Source organism: Trachurus trachurus (genome assembly GCF_905171665.1).
Source record: "Trachurus trachurus genome assembly, chromosome: 15".
NCBI lineage: Eukaryota > Metazoa > Chordata > Actinopteri > Carangiformes > Carangidae > Trachurus > Trachurus trachurus.
The window spans coordinates 10,246,501-10,265,896 of NC_139906.1; the positions used below are offsets into that span (position 1 = coordinate 10,246,501).

At 41.7% G+C, this 19,396-nt stretch overlaps 1 protein-coding gene across 1 annotated transcript in view; it reads right to left on the minus strand.

Moving 5' to 3' along the window:
* Positions 1-1,084: 1,084 nt before the first annotated feature.
* LOC310998318 (inactive phospholipase D5) overlaps positions 1,085-19,396 on the minus strand; it is a gene marked incomplete at both ends in the record, with an annotated part of 59,991 nt that continues 41,679 nt past the window's right edge. Inside the window, 9 exons of the mRNA XM_083988300.1 lie at positions 1,085-1,635; positions 2,219-2,309; positions 2,400-2,565; positions 2,751-2,887; positions 4,781-4,978; positions 7,735-7,862; positions 8,164-8,272; positions 10,703-10,889; positions 17,278-17,414. Of these exons, the coding sequence (XP_083844426.1) occupies positions 1,085-1,635; positions 2,219-2,309; positions 2,400-2,565; positions 2,751-2,887; positions 4,781-4,978; positions 7,735-7,862; positions 8,164-8,272; positions 10,703-10,889; positions 17,278-17,414 (1,704 nt within the window). The remainder of the gene's footprint in view (positions 1,636-2,218; positions 2,310-2,399; positions 2,566-2,750; positions 2,888-4,780; positions 4,979-7,734; positions 7,863-8,163; positions 8,273-10,702; positions 10,890-17,277; positions 17,415-19,396) is intronic.

Sequence of the window (19,396 nt, forward strand, 5' to 3'; positions counted from 1 at the left end):
TAATGAAGGCTGTGATTTTTGCAATTATGTTATGTAATGAACACAGTAAAATAGATGTGTATATAAACCATCTAATGACTTCTATAAAATAAGACATTGTAATTTTCATTATCCTGCTGTGCAGATACATTTGACAAGTGAAGTCTTAGGTTGTCTACTACTAGACTAATTGTAACGTTCATCAATATTAGCAGCAAGTTAAAAAAAAGAAGAAATATCTCTACAAGAATCACTTAATAAATATCAGTTCCAAATAACAGTTCTTGTGTCCAGTGACATGGATGAAATAAATTATTTTAGCAGGTTCCATTAATTTCATTACACAGATGTAACCGTTGTCTCTTAACTAATGGTTCCTGGTTCATTTGGTCTTGGCTAAAGATAAGTTACTGTTGGTAGTTATAGATTAATTCATTTCAATGTACAGTGGCTTATTCAGAATACTGCTGGATAAGCACAACATTATTTACACGAGGCTAAAGTATCCACTATCATTCTGAGTATGTGAGGCAATTCAGAGATCCACAACATGAAAAGCTGTGTGGTTAATCTTTCACTTTGAACGCTACCTACAGCTAGTGTAGCTACATGTGCTCAATTGCCCCCCATCTCTGTATAGGCATGCAGGTGCCATTCCCCCTTTTAAAGGGTGATTAAATAAGACTGCCATAAACAGTTTAAATGACATACAATAGTTATGCAATCAATACGAATTTATCTGCTCCCTTTGCTTAAGTGATCTCAGCAAGGACAGAAAAAAAAAACATTTTAAGAGTAGTAAAGTTGTAAGTTACTACAGAATATTAATCAGTATTTGTTCTTCACCAAAACGTTTGGTTTTCGTTCTTAAAGAATCAGTCAAAAGTGCCGTACTGCAGAGGAGCGTCCACTTTCCTTCCTGAGTTCTTCCATTGACATCATGTCCCGCAAAACCACATATTACTTAGATTTTCAATTTTTTTTGGTTTTCTACAAAATTACAATAATAAAATGCTACAAAGACCCAGTGATACAAGTCCATCATCACTGGAAGAGAGCGATTCTCCAATCATCAAAGTGAAAAGGATCCCATCATGCTTTGTGGTCACAGTGATCCATTGGAGATCTCTCTGCTGCCGCTGCTCTCTGCAGACTGACTGGGTGGATCCATTGGATTGTCGGGGTAACCACCCTTGATTTGTACCTGTCTGTTTTCAAGATGACTTATTTTGACGTGTCCCCTCTCTTGGTAACTGTCTATAATTGGCACCAGTCCATGATTGATGCCTTCGTGACTGATTTTACTCAGTCTGTCGTCATGATGCTGTGTTTTCACTGGTGTCTGCCCATCGTCTTTACGACCGTTCCTCATCGGTGCAGGTCCGTTATCGTGCTGGCCTGCTCTGATAGGCACCGGTCCATTGTCTATGTGGCTGGTTTTTACTGGCACCAGTCTGTTTATCTGGTGCTTGTTGCAAACAGGGATCTTATTGGCCTGTAGGGAGCGGGTATAACGGGAAAACCAGTCCCTTTCAAAGGCAGCCCGCAGCTGCTCCACCACTGTGGCGTTCCTGTCTTCGACACCCTCTGGCTGGCTGATCACCAGGCCTGCTCCTGCATTAAAGGTGAACTCATTCCCCATCCAGTCAAGGTTACCTGTTAGGGCCCAGAGAAGGAAACAAACAAGTGTTTTATGGGGGAAAAAAGTCTCATTGCACAATAAAATAAACAGAATAGTGTAGCTTAGCTTAGTATAAAGAATGGACGCAAGGAAAAATAGAATTAAAAAATACAGACATCAGATGCGATGACTTCCTAAAGTAATTGTCAGATGGATAAACTCTTCCGAGCTGGCACGTAATGCAGGTTGGCATTTAATGTCACAACCTACATCCAATTAAATTTCAATGTCTATTAACATCAGTGTCCCACTGGGTTGTTTGCCAACTGTTGATACGTGATGCAGTTTCACTACAAATTGAAATTAAATGACTTTTTGTCTGCAGATCAAACATATTGAGGTGTTGTTAGGTATATTTTTCAACTTTGGTGAGAGTCAGACACTTGTTTTCATGTGCTTACTGTCTTTATGCTGAAGTAGTAAAACGTCAGAGTGGTAAAGATCCCATAAAACATGAAGAAAAACTGTACCTCCAAAAATCCTGACTTATTTCTTTAACAAAATGAAGTGAGCAGAAGTAAATAGGACACAGTCATAAAGTTCGGTCGATGAGCTCACCTAAATAAATGGCTCGGTCTGTTACCATAAACCTGTTGTGGTTTATTCCCTGGACACTGCCATCCCTCTGCACTCTGGGGTTGAAGAACTTCTACACGAACACACACACACATAAAGTGGCGCAGTGAGAACTGATAAAGCATATCTTTAGAGCTGTTAATCGTGGTGGCCTTGTACTTACAGCTTCCAGTGAGCAGTTGGCCTGCTCCATGCACAGGCTCCTCAGGGACCAGATGAAGTTGAAAGTAAGTGGTTGAGTCTCTTCCCAGCAACTTATCAGCAGACGAACCCGCACCTTCCTCAGGATCAGAGCCTCCCGGATGAGGCCATCAATACGAGACCAGTACCTTGGCACAGATACAAACACACGCAAACACACACACACTCAACTGCTGGAACAAAGCCAGAGGGGCATGTTGGCACACACACAGTTTAATCACTTGAATCAAAGCAAGGCATTCAAACTTTTGATGATAAACGCTTGTCAAATCATTCCAAGGAAATGAAACAGGAGGAGAGGAGTGGTCCTAACTTGTGTCCGTTGCTGCTGAGGAGGGGCAGATAGTCGATGATAGAGATGTAAATGAAATGGCGGGCCTCTTGGATGACCCAGGAAATGGCTTCCAGGTCACTGCTACGATCTTTGGGGATGAAAACATCTGGAGAGCTCTGTCAACAGAAGAGGAAAAGACAATGAGGACAATTAGGATTCAATTAGGAGGTCAATCAGAGTGGCAGACAGGCCATTGTCATCTCTCATCATTATTACCGTAACGGTTACCTATAGCACTGGTGGACTTTTATTTAACAGTATCTTTAGAAAAGAGTTTTAACTTCTTAATGATATGTACATGTGAATCTATCATGTGAATCTTAACTTTCTGTGCTGTGTGTACATTTTTTATGTTCACGTATATCAATCTTGCAAAAAACTGACAGATCCAGTCCACGTCAACTGATTTCTGCCGCAGGTAGGATGACATCATCTCCATCACTCATCTCCAGGGAGCTGTTGGCGATGAGAGATACAGTGTCCCGCAGAGACGCTGCGTATGAAAAATTCACTCTCCCACCAAGCTGACACCGCAGATAGAGATGGCTGCTGTGTCTCTTGTTTTAAAACCTGAACGTACATGTCAAAGTTCCTGATAATTCACAGCAGACGTTCTGATTCGGCGTTGCAGGAGAACCATTTACGGCAATGACAGTTTTACACCCGTGGGGTACAGATATTTTTTCACTTATTTTTCACAGTCCTGGCACTGTGCTGATATACACAGGTCATGCTGTAAACAGAGAGACCTTCAGCTGCCCATTTACTGCTAGCAAAGATTCCCTGGGAAAAGTGCTCCCTTATTTTAACTTGCATGGGTTTCCAAACTATTTATTGTAGAAACACACACAAAAAAAAAACATATCAAAGTGTTCAGGAAGGCCTCTGGCTGCTCATAGTCTGTTTCTTGTTCTGATAGGAGCTTTTGTTTTGTCACAATAAGCCCAAATGTGAGACCATTGCTGAGGTAGAAAATCACCCATGTTTCTGCCTGCCTCAGCCTGGGGTCTATCTATCGTCGTAGCAACCTCCTCAAATTGCCGAGGCCAACTCTGAGCCACAGCTGAGACCAATTCATTAATTAAGGAACTCCTGTGATATCTCTGCAGTTCATCAACTCTTTTGCTGATGTTTCAGACCACGTTTCCCATACATTTACATGAAATGGATTTGCACATGGCAATGCAAAAGGCCACACTGTCTCTAAATAATAATGTCTTCTTCTTACAAGCAGAATGGCCAAATGATCTAAGGTGCAGTGACAAAAGAAGTGCAACTCTGCAACTCTTTTTGTAGAATAATACTAACTTATAGCCTATGTTTTGAAAATACTAAAATAACAACATCTCAAGGGTCATCTGCTTGTCCCTGACATTTCTCTAAAAAAGAAAAAAGACAAGACTGACGGATTTCTGTAACCAAGCAACCTGTTTATTTTGGCAAAACATTATATAAACATCAAGTCGATTTTTATGTTCACCTTCTTTACCAGCGCAACCTGGTGACCTTTTCTTGTATTCCAGGTCTCTTGAGTGTACGGAGGCGAAATGTGGAGTGCAACTGTGCAAGTTTTTGTTTTGTTTGTTTGTTTTTTGTGGCTGTTTTTGGTATCTACTGTATCTAAAGCAGTTTAGTTTTCTCTCTCTCTTTTGTAAGACTTGGATTTGAGCTCTTCCTTTGGGAGTTTAATCAAAGGGGGAAATCTGGTTTGATACACTGATGAAACAACTTTCACTGACGATGACTCAATTCACCTAAAGCGCAAGTGTATTAATTTGATCGATTAGACCTGTTCTTCTACTGTTATGACATGAGATTGTCTGCTGTGAAAAATTGAATATCACAAATCTAAATGGTTTCAAAACATCAAAATGTTGTGAAAAAATTGAGACGTGTCCCAAAAATCAGACAAATTAAATGATGTTATCTAATATAGTCACTCTCTGGCTTTCTAGCGTAGCTATACATGAACCTGTAAAGGATCACCACAGACAGTGACAGTGACTTACAGAGATGTAGGCCTGAGCCTTGGTGCTGTTGAGAGAAAGCTCCAGAGGCTCATTCTTGTTGAACAGAGCAAAGAGGCGCTTGGACCAGAAGGAGGGGATGAAGTCTTTATACTGGAGCCCCCAGTAGAGACTGAAGACCCTGTGGAGGTCCAGAGCCAGACAGCTGCAGTTGTACAACAACACACCCAGCTCCTTCCTCTGGAGAGCAAAAACAAACAAAAAACTCTGTGTTAGACCAACATGAGCACAAAGACAGCACGGAGATAATTATCCTGAACATCATCGACATTACTTTCACTGTCTGCTCTCCATCAATATTCCCCTTAAATATCCTTTCCAGGTAATCATAACCGACCTTATTGCTATTCTTTCAACATTTTACACACCCATCCACACAGCAGGCAACTTCCACTGCTTGTCCAATTACAGCCCTTTGCCCATCATCACAGCAACAGCAGGGAAGGTTTCTCCTACAGTGGTTCCTCTCTCTGGTCTCATTTTTCTTTCTTTGCTCGCTGGCTGCCCTTCTTTTCTTTTTTTTCCCCAAAGAGGCACTTCTCCATTTCAGCTTCACAGCTTGTATGATATAAATTGCCTCCTTTCTCTCTCATGCACCCCACACACTTATTCTCTTCCTGCAGTGTTTATGAGAGCAAAGTATCCCTAATAAAGCTCAGATCAAACACCAACATACACTCTGAAAAGGACTGAGAATACAGCTCATAATGTGACTTGTTAAGAAAAACCATAAATATGGATGCCCTGATAGTCCAGCGATCCAAAACACATCTAATTTGACTTTATATGGGACATTTAGAATTAGAGGTATAATTTCAAAATAAAATACCAATAACTCACAATGGATTTTGAAATGCACATGTCTACATTTATATTCATAAAATGTACAGAAAGAAACCCATGCATCCAAATAGTTTTTGACATATCATCTTCCCCCTTGTATCTTTGGTGTCTAAATATAGTAGATGAAGCTCCATAACAAACAGGCCTGCACTTCAATGAAGCAAAGATAACCAGCTTTGAAGACAGAGATGAAAGAATGGCCACTGTCTATTTTTAGATGCCACCACCTTACATGCCCTCACTTTATGCTCCCACTCATCCACACTATGACTTTAACGAAGAACAGACACTGAGGTGTGTCTGTACAAATGTGTGGTTTGATGGGGCTCATGACTTTTTCATGACTGCAGTTGTGCATGGTGCAAACCAGCATATACTTAAACCATAGAAACATGTAAACCACTGGCGTAGCCACGGGTGTGCCAGGGTGTGCCAGTGCCACCCACAGAGGAAGCTGGCACACCCAAAAAATTTGATGCATTTTTTGTTTTTGTTATAGTCTTTAGCTACTAACATGTTATCGATCAGTTAATACATTTGTAAAAATTGCCGTCAGGTGATGCGTTGCGGAGAAACTGGACTAATGGAATAATTAACGAGTTCAAGGCCAGGCCACGCCGTCTTGCCCTTTAAATTGAGAGCTGCGCAGTGCGCACAGGTAAACAGCGATATCGTTGTCCTCTGCTGCTTTGCGATATAAAACCATCAGGCCAAGTTGTTACATAATCATATGTGATGAATGATAAGCCCAGTAGTTGTGTTCAGATGGTTAAACAGCTTTGTTGATCATGCGATCAAAGTCATTTAAGCGCCGTTACGCACGCCGCATCTCTCGTCCAGTGCGCTCCTCCTCTCCTCTCCTCTCCTCTCCTCTCCTCTCCTCCCTCTCCAGTACCTGGCTGCTCTGCTCTGGGACCGGGGCTGAGAGACGTCACCGCTGCCTTCACTCCGTCCGTGATCCCTCTGTTCAGCGCGTTTAGATCCGAGTGGCCTGAGTGTCCCACCTGAGCTCTGTGCCATAGCGCGCAGCTCCAGCTCAATGAATGACAGCAGGTCTCCCAGTTACCTGCTCAGCTGCTGCTCAACACTGGTCAGAGCAGCTCTCCCTCGTTTGCTGAGGTTTTATTATAAACTAAAATCTTCTTTTGTTCTTTGCCGCATAGGCCTATATCTCCCCATCTTCTCTTCACTTCATCTCTTCTCTTCTTGTTCTACCAACCACATTTTTACTTTCTCATAGATAATCTCCCACGTCTCTTCTGCTGCAGCTCCACAATATGTTTATTTGTCCCTCTCTCTATTAATGCGTCGGATCAAATTTTTATTCTGCGTTTGTATCCATCCAGCTCTCTGTCCACACTCTCCATGGCGGAAACGATTACGCGCAAAACCCTCATTTAAATACTGCGGTTTGCGCGTGTTGTCATTTAGTGTGTTACTCTTAGTAGATCACCTATTGTGTGTGCGCTAACCAGACACGCAAAAGTGTGTTTTTTTATGACTTTGTTATTGATTTATTTGAGCACGTCATATGTGTGAATGTTTAGACCTGTTGTACTGTTGACTATAAGAGCAGTTACTAAGCAGTTTTTTTTTACTCAGCGTTGCATATAGATTAGAAGATAAGTATGATCATACAGGCTTGCCATGATGCCACTGTTACATTATGTGCAGTCTGTGTCTGATGCTTGTTAAAGGCCTATGGCTTGTTGAGAGCGAATAACACATGGTTTGTTATTACTGTTGAGAACACACACAACATATAATGTTGGAATTCTTTTGAATATGTATGGAGGTGTAACGCTCAGTTTGTTGAAAATAAATTTGGCACACCCAGTCTTTGCAGGTGCACACCCAATGTCTTTTTTCTGGCTACGCTACTGATGTAAACATCACAACTCGGTTAAAATCAAAGGCAAAGGCTCATATTCAGTATGCTCTATGAAAATTTCAAAATAAATGCTGTATGTTTGAGTCTAAGCCAGTAAAAAATGCTCATCAAAGCACTTCACACCACTGCCTGTTTTGTGTGTGTATATAAATAAGCATGAATGTGCGTCTGTGTGGTGATTTGATGATGTGCGGTTGGATACTGTGGCGAGGGATCTCCAGTCCATGCTGGCACTGCCAATGTAGAGATGTCTCCTGTCCACCACCCAGAAGGAGGAGAGGAGGCTGCCTTTGGTCAGCGCCGTCATGTTCACGTAGTGGACCTCGGCGTCTAGAGACAGAGAGAGAGGGAGAAGGAGGGATGTCAAGAAACAGACAAAAAAAGCATCAAGAAAAAGGTTTAAAATAAAGTGAGTTACATATGCAGAGGGAGAAAAAGAGATCAGAGCACAGACGGAAAGACACAATGGCAGATTAAAGGAAAGATGAAAGAGTGAGTGAGGAGGACAAATGGGGAGGGGAGAGGGGAGGGAGGCAGTGAGCAGACTAAACAGACAGAGCTGAGCTGCTGCAGCATGTTTGAACACAAACAGACACACAGTATGTATAATACAGTGAGAGAGAGCGCTGACTGTGTCTGCTGAGTATCTCCAGCTCTCGCGAGTCAGTCATCCCGCTGGAGATCTTCAGCTGGATTCCTTTTGCTTTCAGCCACTGCAGCTTGGACAGCAGAGCCCTGCCCTGAGGCAAACACACCAAACAGACAACACTGTCACATTAAATTCACGCACCATGTGAATAAAAAGACAAGACTCCTGTTTAGTTTGAGGGTTTGGGTTTTTCTTCGATAATATGCCACAATCATTTATGTGCACCCGGTCTCTGTGATGTCCTGTTTGTCATACTATCCACTAACATCCTGCTGAATTTAGAAAAACACATATATCAAACAGCCATAAGCTACTGGGTTACTCTTGTGTAATATTACACATTCAACAGCAGTTATTTATGTGCAAATACCACAGGTTATTTTTGAAGTACGCAGTAGGCAGTGAAACAATGATTTCAGGCAATCCAAGGTCTACTTTCAGGTTTCAAGGTGTTTTCCCACAGCTGCAACCAGAAAGTCAGATATATAACTGACTCTTTTCATACAATATGCTGCTGCTGAGCGAATCAGAAAACCATATCTTATTCTAAGGGGATGTAGTAAAAGCTTGAGACAAATGATATAAATTCGATGAACTGGTGACACTGTTGACAGCAGGCAGTTGTTTCATAACATATCCAGTCTCATACAATGACAGTCACATTTGTTTTGGTGTTGTATACAGTAAACTAGGGGTGTAATCATAGACATATTTACAGTAGCTGCATTCATAGGATCCAGTGTTTCTGAGGCTTGAACTATTATTCTACCTGGATCAGATGAACACAGGCTCCTCCACAGATGTAGATGATTCACTTTCAAGCCTTTATGTGCATAGTGCCTCTGTGCTCTGGAAATTTTACACTTTACAAAGCAGTGTTGCAGTATGTATGTACTCATTTGGCTTGTATTTATTCCAAAAGAAAGTCATCCACCTCCTGACACTGATGAGTCAGGCAGGTGTTGGGGTGTTATGCAGAAAACTTTGCAAATTAGAGATGAGTCAGGGAGGTCTGAGCAAACTAAAATACCATTAGATGTCTTAAGGGATCTCATCACCAATCATGCAGGAGTGACATGTGAGGGAAACTCATTGTCTTCCACAGCACAGCACAGCTCAGGAAACTCAGGAAACGTCTCCTGAGTTCCCTCCACTGCCTATGATTTGAGACGATGCAGAGAACTGACAGTGATGCCTCTCAATGTGCCTTCACTAAAATATCAAGGACACAAACAGGCATGGTGGTGCACATGGCTGCTACACCAGAGCACCTCCACCTCCACCTCTTGTAGTGTTGCCTTTATAGTTTATTAAATTTCCTGGTCCAGCTTCCGTCCTGATGAGATGTATTATTTTTTGGCTACAGTTTGCAGACAGATTGCTACAGGCTGAGAGGCCATTAGCTCTTCTCTGCTCTGAGGCCTCTGAAGGAGCTTTCCAATCAACAGCCACAGGCTTTCATTGGGCCTGACATCTTCTATTTCTTTAAGCAGGAGTCTCTCTCTCTGTCTCTGTGTGTGTGTGTGTGTGCATACAGTCTGAGCCTGGCCAAACCTTAAAGGAAACTGCCAATGACAAACATCAGGTTCAATTCCAAAATGAATAGTTCGCTTCAAGGAGCCTGAAAATGGTCCAGACTGTAGTATTTTACCATCAAGTACAATTTTTAAAAAGATGGTTATTGATTTCCTACTTTGGGGATCATTTGGGGCTTTTCACTTATATCATACTGTCGTTTGGTCTGCTTTGACATTATTGACTGTCTTGGCTGAAGGGGAAACATCTTTTTAGTTCAATGACTTCTGTCATAGAACCCGATTCCTTATTGGTGCAGTGTCGGAGGCTTTCACCACCACACAACTCTTGGACACCAAAGTAAGATGAGCTGGGAAAACACATCCTTATAAATTAAACCTGGATCCTAAGTTCTTTTAATTGTATGGTCCCTTTGTCTTATGGCAGTTGCCAGTTGATTTCACAACTGAACAGGTGAAGAGGCAAAATTAACATCAACATGTAAAATGATAAATTTTTCACATAACGACAAACATCAGAGAAATGTGAGTATTTAAGAGCATTATATATTGTTTTTCCTGTCTCATTAGTCCCATTAGTCATCTCTAACCCCCTCAGCAATAAACTTTTCTGCACTTGCATGTGTTATGAACACAAAACTCAACTCAAATTGTATACCACAGGGGATGTTTTGCTGCAGGACAAGGACATTTAATTTTCTACTTTCTTACTTTACCATTTAGTACTTCATACTTTTAATTAAGTCAAATCTTAAACAGAAGGTGGGGGAGTAAGCTCACATTGCTGCATTGGCACACTGACATAAGTAAAGCACTGAGCACTTCTTCTTCTTCTACAACTGATTATTATGTAGAGGAGACAACGAGGTCAGTTCATGCAAAGACACAGAAGAGGAGACAGACAAAAGACAAAAACAGGCACAAAATGTAAATAAACTTCACAACTTTAATAGAGTCAAGTCTCTGATGGCCCGCTCTGGTTTTACCTGTCTTGCAGCCGGCTGGAAGCTGGATTCATATTCGGACGAGTTGAGCTGCCACCGCGGAGAAACTATCTCTACGACCCGTCTGGCTCGGTCCAGGAGGTCATACAGCCCCGCTGAGAGAGGCACGTGGGATGTACCATTGTCCAGGAAGGAGATGTCCTCTGGGATGTTCTCCACCAGCACGGCACTGCGGAAAATGGGGATGAAAAACTGAGCAAAGAGGCTTTAAAGGTGCTTTAAACAAGGCTGTAAAAAGCCCAAAAACGCATCATTAGTCAAGGCCGTAGAGACCTTCTAATAGAAAAACACAGAAGAAATTAAGATGGGGTTCATGGTCTTTCACAAAGCAATTACATGTTTGCATTAGTGGCAGAATCATTACGAGCTTTAATGCGACTGAAAGGAGGTTATACTCCCTCTCTCCTCGGTGAAAATTTCTCCACGACAAATTAGCCAAAAGCCCACTTCTCCCTCTTTCTCTGGCTCGTTAGCTTAATGAGAGAAATCAAGATTTCTACACCAACATGCCTTTAGCATCGTTAAATCTTACACAGTTTTCCTCAGGCAAGGTCTGAGAATAAGTGAAGGTTGACGCTCAGAGCTGTCGGCTGTGGAGATTCAATTTCACCCAGTCAGGGAGAGAGGTGGGATGCATTTTTGCTGTACTCCAGTTGGTTTCTCATATACACTACTCCCCATGCAATCACATGGTGCATTTTAATATCATCATCATCAGCAGTCTGGAGTGTTATACTATAGTATCAGCCAGCGTTAGGTCTGAATATTAATAACACGATGAAGTCATGACAAATTGACTTGAAGATACAGAATTGCTGCATCCGTGAGATTATCTGCTGAACATTTGGTGCAGTTGGGTATTTCTCTTTAAGATAAACCTGAACCATCACCCAGAGTGTTAAATCCTGTGGGAGATGTTCTCAGTGATAGGTAGGTGTTTTGCTTTAATGTTTTGTGTATATCACTGTGAATGTCCCTGCATTTCCTACCATGATGTAATGTCAAGTAGATCTGGCCAACCGAGACTCTCTGCTCTCCCTAATGCATTTCCCCGCTCCCACTTTACCCCACCGGGCTGCCTGAAAATGACAGGGGCATTACCACCGGAGTCAACAAATTAAATTACCCATGGCAGCCCTAGATCTGCAGCCACACAGAACCAGGCTATTAACAAGCTCCAATGCTCACTGCATTCTCCCTGTATCTGGCTCTGACATCGATTTCTGCCAACTGGATTTTTAAGAGACAAATGTGAGAGGGAGGGGTCGGCAAGGGTGAGCAGCTCAGATGTAAATTCTGCAGCACATCTGCGGCCGATCATTAAGGCTCTGGATAAATGCAATTCAAAAAACTAGCAGAGCCACTCCTGCACACTAAACCATAAGAAATATTATGATAAACAAACACTGCAGTTTGCTTATGGTGCCTCAGTTGATAGAGAGAGGACATAATCTAAGAAACATTAGGTGCAGTGCTCATAACTAAGTCGAGGTGAAAGTGTGTGCATGGTGGCAGTGAATCAGGGGAATATGCCAAGTACAATCTTAAAGTTTAGGACTCTTATTAAACATGACATAATCAACACAGTACAAGCACAGCCATTAATCTCATCGACAGGGTGTCATCATGACTGACAGGGGAATTAAATATGCTGTTGCTACCTGAATTAGCAATGTGCTGCAGACCTTATAAAACCTATTAAGTTCAATCTTTAAACAGGGAAATATCAGAACAGGTCAGCCAGAACAAAAAGTGATGATATTAATCTTTATTATTATCTCAGGATAATGATAAATGGATTGTATTAGACAGTTGTTTTATCCACCCAGCTTGGGGTCAGAAGATCTAATAGTAAACTTAACACTGACATATCAACTTATAAGTTTAATGCGCTAAACATGTAATTATTAGGATGTTGATAAAATTCGTAGATTAATGCACTTACTTTGTGTGTCTGCTGTTGAATGTTGAAAGTTGTGTTCAGTGGGTTCATCTAGTTTATATTCTTTGCTGTACACTGTACTGGACACTGTGTCATGATGTGACAATGATGATGTAAAAACAAAACTATGAGTTTTGAAATGCCAACACCAACAGGAACTGATCCATTATTAATAAAACAATATCCGTCTCAGATATCTGATACAATTTATTTTGGGCAAGTTAGATCACCTATCAGATCAGGTTCAAAGATTCATGCACATTCATCTCTGGATTGTGTCAGCTACCTAAGAGAATCCATGAACTGGTGAAAACAAAGTTGTTTTGAAAACTCCTGGCTATAAAACACAGCGGAGTCTGTGCTGGTGGACTCCCCGGTGAGAGCTCTGTAATACCAAATAGATCTTAGCACTCACAGACCAGTCAGAGCACAGGGTCAGCCAAAGTGTGACAGCTCAGGGTCTGGCGAGTGCTTCACTCAAGGGCACGGTGGCGGGAGAATGTGCTGCAGGTGATAATGCACTGGCATCGCTTTGAGAGGCAAGTTGCCAGATGCACAGTATTCCTGGCTGAAGCAAAGCTGGGTCAGGTTCTGGACAGCGGCCAAGGGTCAAACTGTAGGACTCACACCCTCTGGTGACGATAACATGCTAATTCCTGCTCATGAATATGCCGATCGATTCGTTTACTGAGGAGCCACAAGTAAAGCTGGTTCGAATATCGCTGTGGGTTTTTATTCTGGAGGATTTTCTTACATCTGGCACACAGCTTGAAGACTGAACTCAGAGAGGGAGTGAAATTAAGAAGCATGAAAAAACAACAAAAAAAGCGAGAGGAAATTAATACAGTGAAGATTAACGATCATTCATATTGAGGAGTATCTGTCTGTGTCCTGAAAAGACAGCAAAAACTAGGACAGCTCCAGTAAACAGCTTCCGACGAAGAAAGAAAAAAACAAAGATGGATGGAAAACAGACAGAAGAGGCGGAGAGAGGTAATCTTATTCTGAATGAAATCCTCTCAGTCCGCTCTAATGGCTTTGAGGTGTGATGAATGGTGATTCAGGGGGTGTTCAAGCTGCCAGACAGAATTTGTTATTAAAAACAAGAGAAAACGGGGGCATAGACATCGATCCTGGCCTGCACACGACTCATTGATCCTGCACAGCCACTGGTGTCCACTGCCGGTCCCCTCCACTGTAACCTATCTGCTAACTCATGGGTGTGATTCAGCCCCAGCAGCCGACACCTAAAGTGGTGTAAACTGGATCGAGTGCTACTGCTTATATGAAGCAAGACCCAGAGGGAGTGTGTGTGAATGTCTGGATATAAAATCCCTCACTCTCAGGATGATAATGGATTTCCATCTTCACCTGGAGATCAGTGAGCGCAGTTGGATCACTCAAATTTAATCTGCTGCGATGAACTCTCCCACCTGGTGTTTTATCCCCCAAATATTTCACACCATTACCAAGCTGTCACGGCTGAGGTGAATTCACGGGTCAAATAAACAGAGAACCTCGTAAAATTCACTGTACCACGTCAGCATCATGTACAGTATGTGTAATAATGCCAATTAGATGCTAATGCTCGTAATACTGTGCGCCTGTTATGGCCCCTTGGAGTAGAAATGAGAGCGGCAGAGTCGCCTCTTGACATCTGATATAAATTACCCACTCTCTCATAAGCTGGTGCTGAGCTCTGGGTGAGCACCAACCAGAACATTAATATGTGTATCACAGGACCTGCTGCTGTTCTGCTCCCAGCATGTGATTCATTTAAAAGGCAAATGGTAAAAGTCCAGTGTTTCATCAGGTGCGACCTAAACACTTCTCTCACGAAAAAAAAACAAACACTTACTATGTAAATTTCAATCCACTATCTGAAACTTCAACGCCATTGAAGCCTCCGTGTTTTTAAATAACGTAGCCCGCAAGTACTTAGTTAATTACATTTCTCCTTCTCTGTCACAGCTGGTGTTTCCAGACATGACTGATGGCTGTGACGGACCTGCCTCATCATTTTCCAGACCTCTTAAACTCCTGTGCTGTAGTTATATACTGATGTACCACATGCTTGCTGTGTGTGTGTGTGTGCGTTGGCTTTAGCAAAGTTTGAAATGAGGTTTTTGAAGTCTGAAATTGTGTGTGATGTGTCCTCTGCTCCGTCTTGGAGTCCGTTGCACCACTTCCTTTAAAGTTGAAACATATTCCAGTTGTAAGTAAGTGTAGATTTATAATTAGTATTTGCTTAATACTGACCCCAGCTATGCACCATGGGAAACCTAAACTCATTAAAGGGATAATTCAGGTTTTTTAAAGTGGGGTTGTATAAGGTACAAATGGCCCCTACATATAATATCTGCAGTAGACTGCTCTCTGCTCTCCCCCAGTTAGCCATACCAGCACATAGTGTTGGACAGAGATACAGACTACTGTAACATCACCGATGAATTTTACTCTGTTTAGATTGAATACAAATACAAATACGAATTACTTTATTAATCCCCAAAGGGAAATTCATTTGTCCGTCAGCTCATCTACCATTTGCAGAAGAATTAAAAAGTCTGTGAAGGGTCAAAGCAGTAAAATGCAGTACCGAAAATTACAAAAAATAATATTATTATTCCAGATGCCAAAATGTACCATCAAGGAAACATAAGCAGCAAGAATCACCTCTCCACGAAGGGAAGGAACACCTGGTCTCTGAGACAGCTGACTTGTCGATGTGCTCAAAGCTCCACAGGCTCAGAGGTTGAGTTCAGTCTGGTTCTCAGACTGTGCGGCAGCCGCAGATCAATAGCATATCAGCCGTGTGACGCCAGGCAATTACACATGTACATGAGCGATCTCTCAGACTGGCATTTGGATAAAATCAGATATCAGGATATAATCTGCTCTCACTGTGCCACAACTACGAAGCAACACACAGAGCTGAAAGTGTGAGAGTAATCATGTTGTGCACTGCAGTCAGAGCTGAAGTTGTTCAGCCTCAGGAAGGGAAAAATATAAATCAAATTAATTACATGTCTGCTTTTTCTCCCTGGAAAATGCACGGAGCAACAATCTAGACCTGAGGGAGATGATTTGATTTCTGAGTAGATGCACAGTAGCAGCAACCTCTCTCAGGTCTCCTGTCCTTGAAACGTAAGCACTATAGCATCACTCATTATGCAGATATAAGGGCAATCTACACAACAAAACAACCAGCTGTGTGCAACATGTCTAAATTACAACATCACAAACAAAAAAAAAAGCTGCTGAGTCATTTTGTTGGCAGTTAAGAGGCTCAGAAAGAGCCTTTTTTTCTATCAGTGGGGGAGTGATGTCTGCAGAGCCGTCTGCTGCTGAGATTAGATTATTCAGTGATATAAGAAAAGTCTTGGATTTCACTTGGAGCTAATCACTGGATCATTTTCAAAGTGTGTGAACACTTGATGTAAAAAATGACAAGTACATTTCCTTTGAGGAATTACAACCAACTTTAGGAAATCTGAGTGAGCATGAGCAGGGCTCGCTTCACCCTGTTATAAATGTGCCAGTCTCACTGTAATCTATCACTTTCTCGACGTCGCGCTGGAAATTGCTTTGAGCCAAATACCTTATGAAATCATTAATTATGTTACACTTGAACACCTTATAGTCATTTTAAATGATGCATGTCACATTAAAACTTCATCAGCAACTTTATGGGATATAAATAACAGTGCACGCTTTAAAGCCTGACAGCACACACATCAGAAATTTGTTTGGAGTTCAGTCTGGAGCTGACAAGGCCCCAATCATCCCAGACAGTGAGACAATAACAGCTGATGAATCTATTCATCTCTACCCTGATATCCTCCTCTTCCTCTCCCTCCATATGGTTCACCCTTGCACCCCATCGTCCCTCCCTCGGACTCGCATTTATCTCTCGTTCTACCCCACCGAGCTCCAGGAGTCCTTCAGAGGAGGAACGGAGTCCAATTCAGCTTCAAAAGTTGCCAGACTGAGAATTCTCTGAAACGCTGTTAAAGGGCTTATTTGAGGAAGATGAGTGAGAGAAATGATGGACATAATGAAAGAGAAAGAGGGAAGTAATTCAAGACTGAATGGTAAATTGAATGATATAGGAACAGGTTAGGAACTGGAGACAGATCAGCTGAACCACTGCGGACCACCAGGACACACTGCAGTGGTTTCAGGCTTTTTCGTCTTCTCATTCTGAAAACTTATACCGGAGAAACTTGCTATAGTCTGGTATAAAGTAACTTTCAAAACAGCTTGGTCATCATTTCAGGGAAGTGGAGGGGGGTGGGAGGGTGGCTACAATAGGATCAGGTTGAGGGAACAGAGATTTGTTATGTATTTGTGCTATGACAAGAGGTTTACAGCTTCGAAACTGCAGTTTGTATCTGATGTCAGTGAGTCACAGCAGTGCACAGACTGGGATTACAGAAACCTGGGTTTCTTATAGGTATCACAGCAATCACTTTCTACTCTATTTTCTTCAGATAGGGTATATCTTATTTTATATAGAGTATGGCTTGTGGGAAACACTACAAAATCAGAGTATCTCCGAACAAAGGCTCGGGCGTCCATCAGTAGTACTGTGCGTTTGTGGGTGTGTGTTCCTTACTTGCAGTCCCTGCTACAGTTGTCCTCCGTGATCCCGTCTTCATCCTCGCCCCAAACGTCCACCGCTGAGAAAATCAGCGCCACCAGCACGGCGAAGCAGCACAACAAGGCGAAGATCACAATGCACTTCTGCTGAGACTGCAAAGAAGGAAGAGGAAAGCAACATTGATTTCCGAGGCGTATTTTCTCCTCTTCAACACTACTGTAAAATGAAAAGGCCAAAGTGCCTCAACCTTGGCACCCATTAGCTGGGTGCTGTGGTTGACACGTCTCCTGATTTAATGCACACCTCAGCAGGTCATAACATGACACACAGAGGAATTTAACACAAACATGTAGAAAGGGCTCTGAATGACCTCGCAAGTTCAGCCTTTCATACACAGAACATGAAGGATGAGGTCAAAGGAAAGTAATGAGAGGCACAGAAAAGAAAGAATGAAAACAACATGGTCAATTCCTTTTTTTTTCTTTGACTTTATTTTAGTCAGTAACATTGGATATTTGGATACAATCCAAATGATCCCAGATGTTTGAGAGGGATGTTTGGGTCACTCTGCTCTATGAGAGAGGTGAAGATGTGAAGGAGACTCATTCACAGCTGTTAGTCCTCCACCAGCTGCTGTGGCTTCCAGCAGCTTCAGTTTATCTGCTACTATGCTGTTTACCTCAATACTAACAGACCTTTATGTGTATTATGAGGGTTACTGCAGAGTATGCTGATTTAATATACTCTATATTGCAACATGCAATGAATCAATATGAAAAGTGAAAATTGAATCAGGTTACAAGATGAATGTAAACTTGCAGAAATATCAAGGTTTGTATCTGCATTGCTTTGTTTATTATTATGTTAATCCAGATGATTAACATGAAAATGTGGTTATAGCACATGTTTCATGTATTGGTGAGCGATAATATGATAAGACTATACACACCCTCTGGGACACTCAGAGGCAAAGAAAGCACAAACTTGTACAAAGGTCTCTGTTGCATTGTGTTAGAATAACAAACATTTCTGCAGGACACTCAACAAAGACGTAAGGCAGCAGCAGATAAGTCGAAGAAGTTCTTTTTTTTTTGCATTTACAGTACAGCAGTTTAAAAATACCACAGCCTCCAAAACTGCAGAATATGAAATACTGATTGTTCAAGGTCTCGGGCAGGTAGGTAGGTAGGTAGGTATACACTGGAGATATAAACTAAAGATAGCAGAGTAAAATATTGCTAGATGAAAAATCGGTAAAAGACTAAGAATGACAGCAAAGCATAAGCATCGGTTAAAAAAAGAAGCTAAGAATGGCATAAGACGTAATAACAATAAAATATCACTAGTCTTAGAAATATTAGTTCTGACATTTTGACGTGATGTAATTAATAACATTCATTAGGGTCCGGGCAGCTAAGCTGCCGGGACACTATTGTATTCCTAGGAATTCTTCTTCTTCTTTCTTTAGGGTCCGGGCAGCGCAGCTGACAGGACACTATTGTATTCCTAGGAATTCTTCTTCTTCTTCTTTCTTTAGGGTCCGGGCAGCGCAGCTGACAGGACACTATTGTATTCCTAGGAATTCTTCTTCTTTCTTTCTTTCTTTCTTTCTTTCTTTCTTTCTTTCTTTCTTTCTTTCTTTCTTTCTTTCTTTCTTCTTCCAAGGAAGTCATACTTCCCATGGGCGAAAACTCACCAAACTTTGTACAAAGGTTCAGTCCCATGCCAGATTCACTCAACTCCAAGGACATGTGCCCCCCCCTCCTAGGGGGGGCACAATAAGCGTTTAAATTTAAAAACTTTAAAAATTCCTACCAAACCAACGGTAGATGCTACAGTGTTGAAACTTCACCACAATGTAGCCTCAATACTGCTGAAACTTTTGTCCACTTAAACTTATTATAAATTATGAAGTCCATCACTCTGTTTTTTTCAATAACTGTAAAACTTTTAAAATGTATCTCCTCCCACAATTTTTGCTCAATTGACACCAAACTTGCTACAGAGCATCTCCAGACCGTCCTCCACAAAACTTGTTTCTCGGATTTTTGATTAAGCAAAAATTGAGCCTACAGTGCATGAAAACGTTTGACTGCAAACAGTACTGTAAACATATACCATCAAATTCTTGATA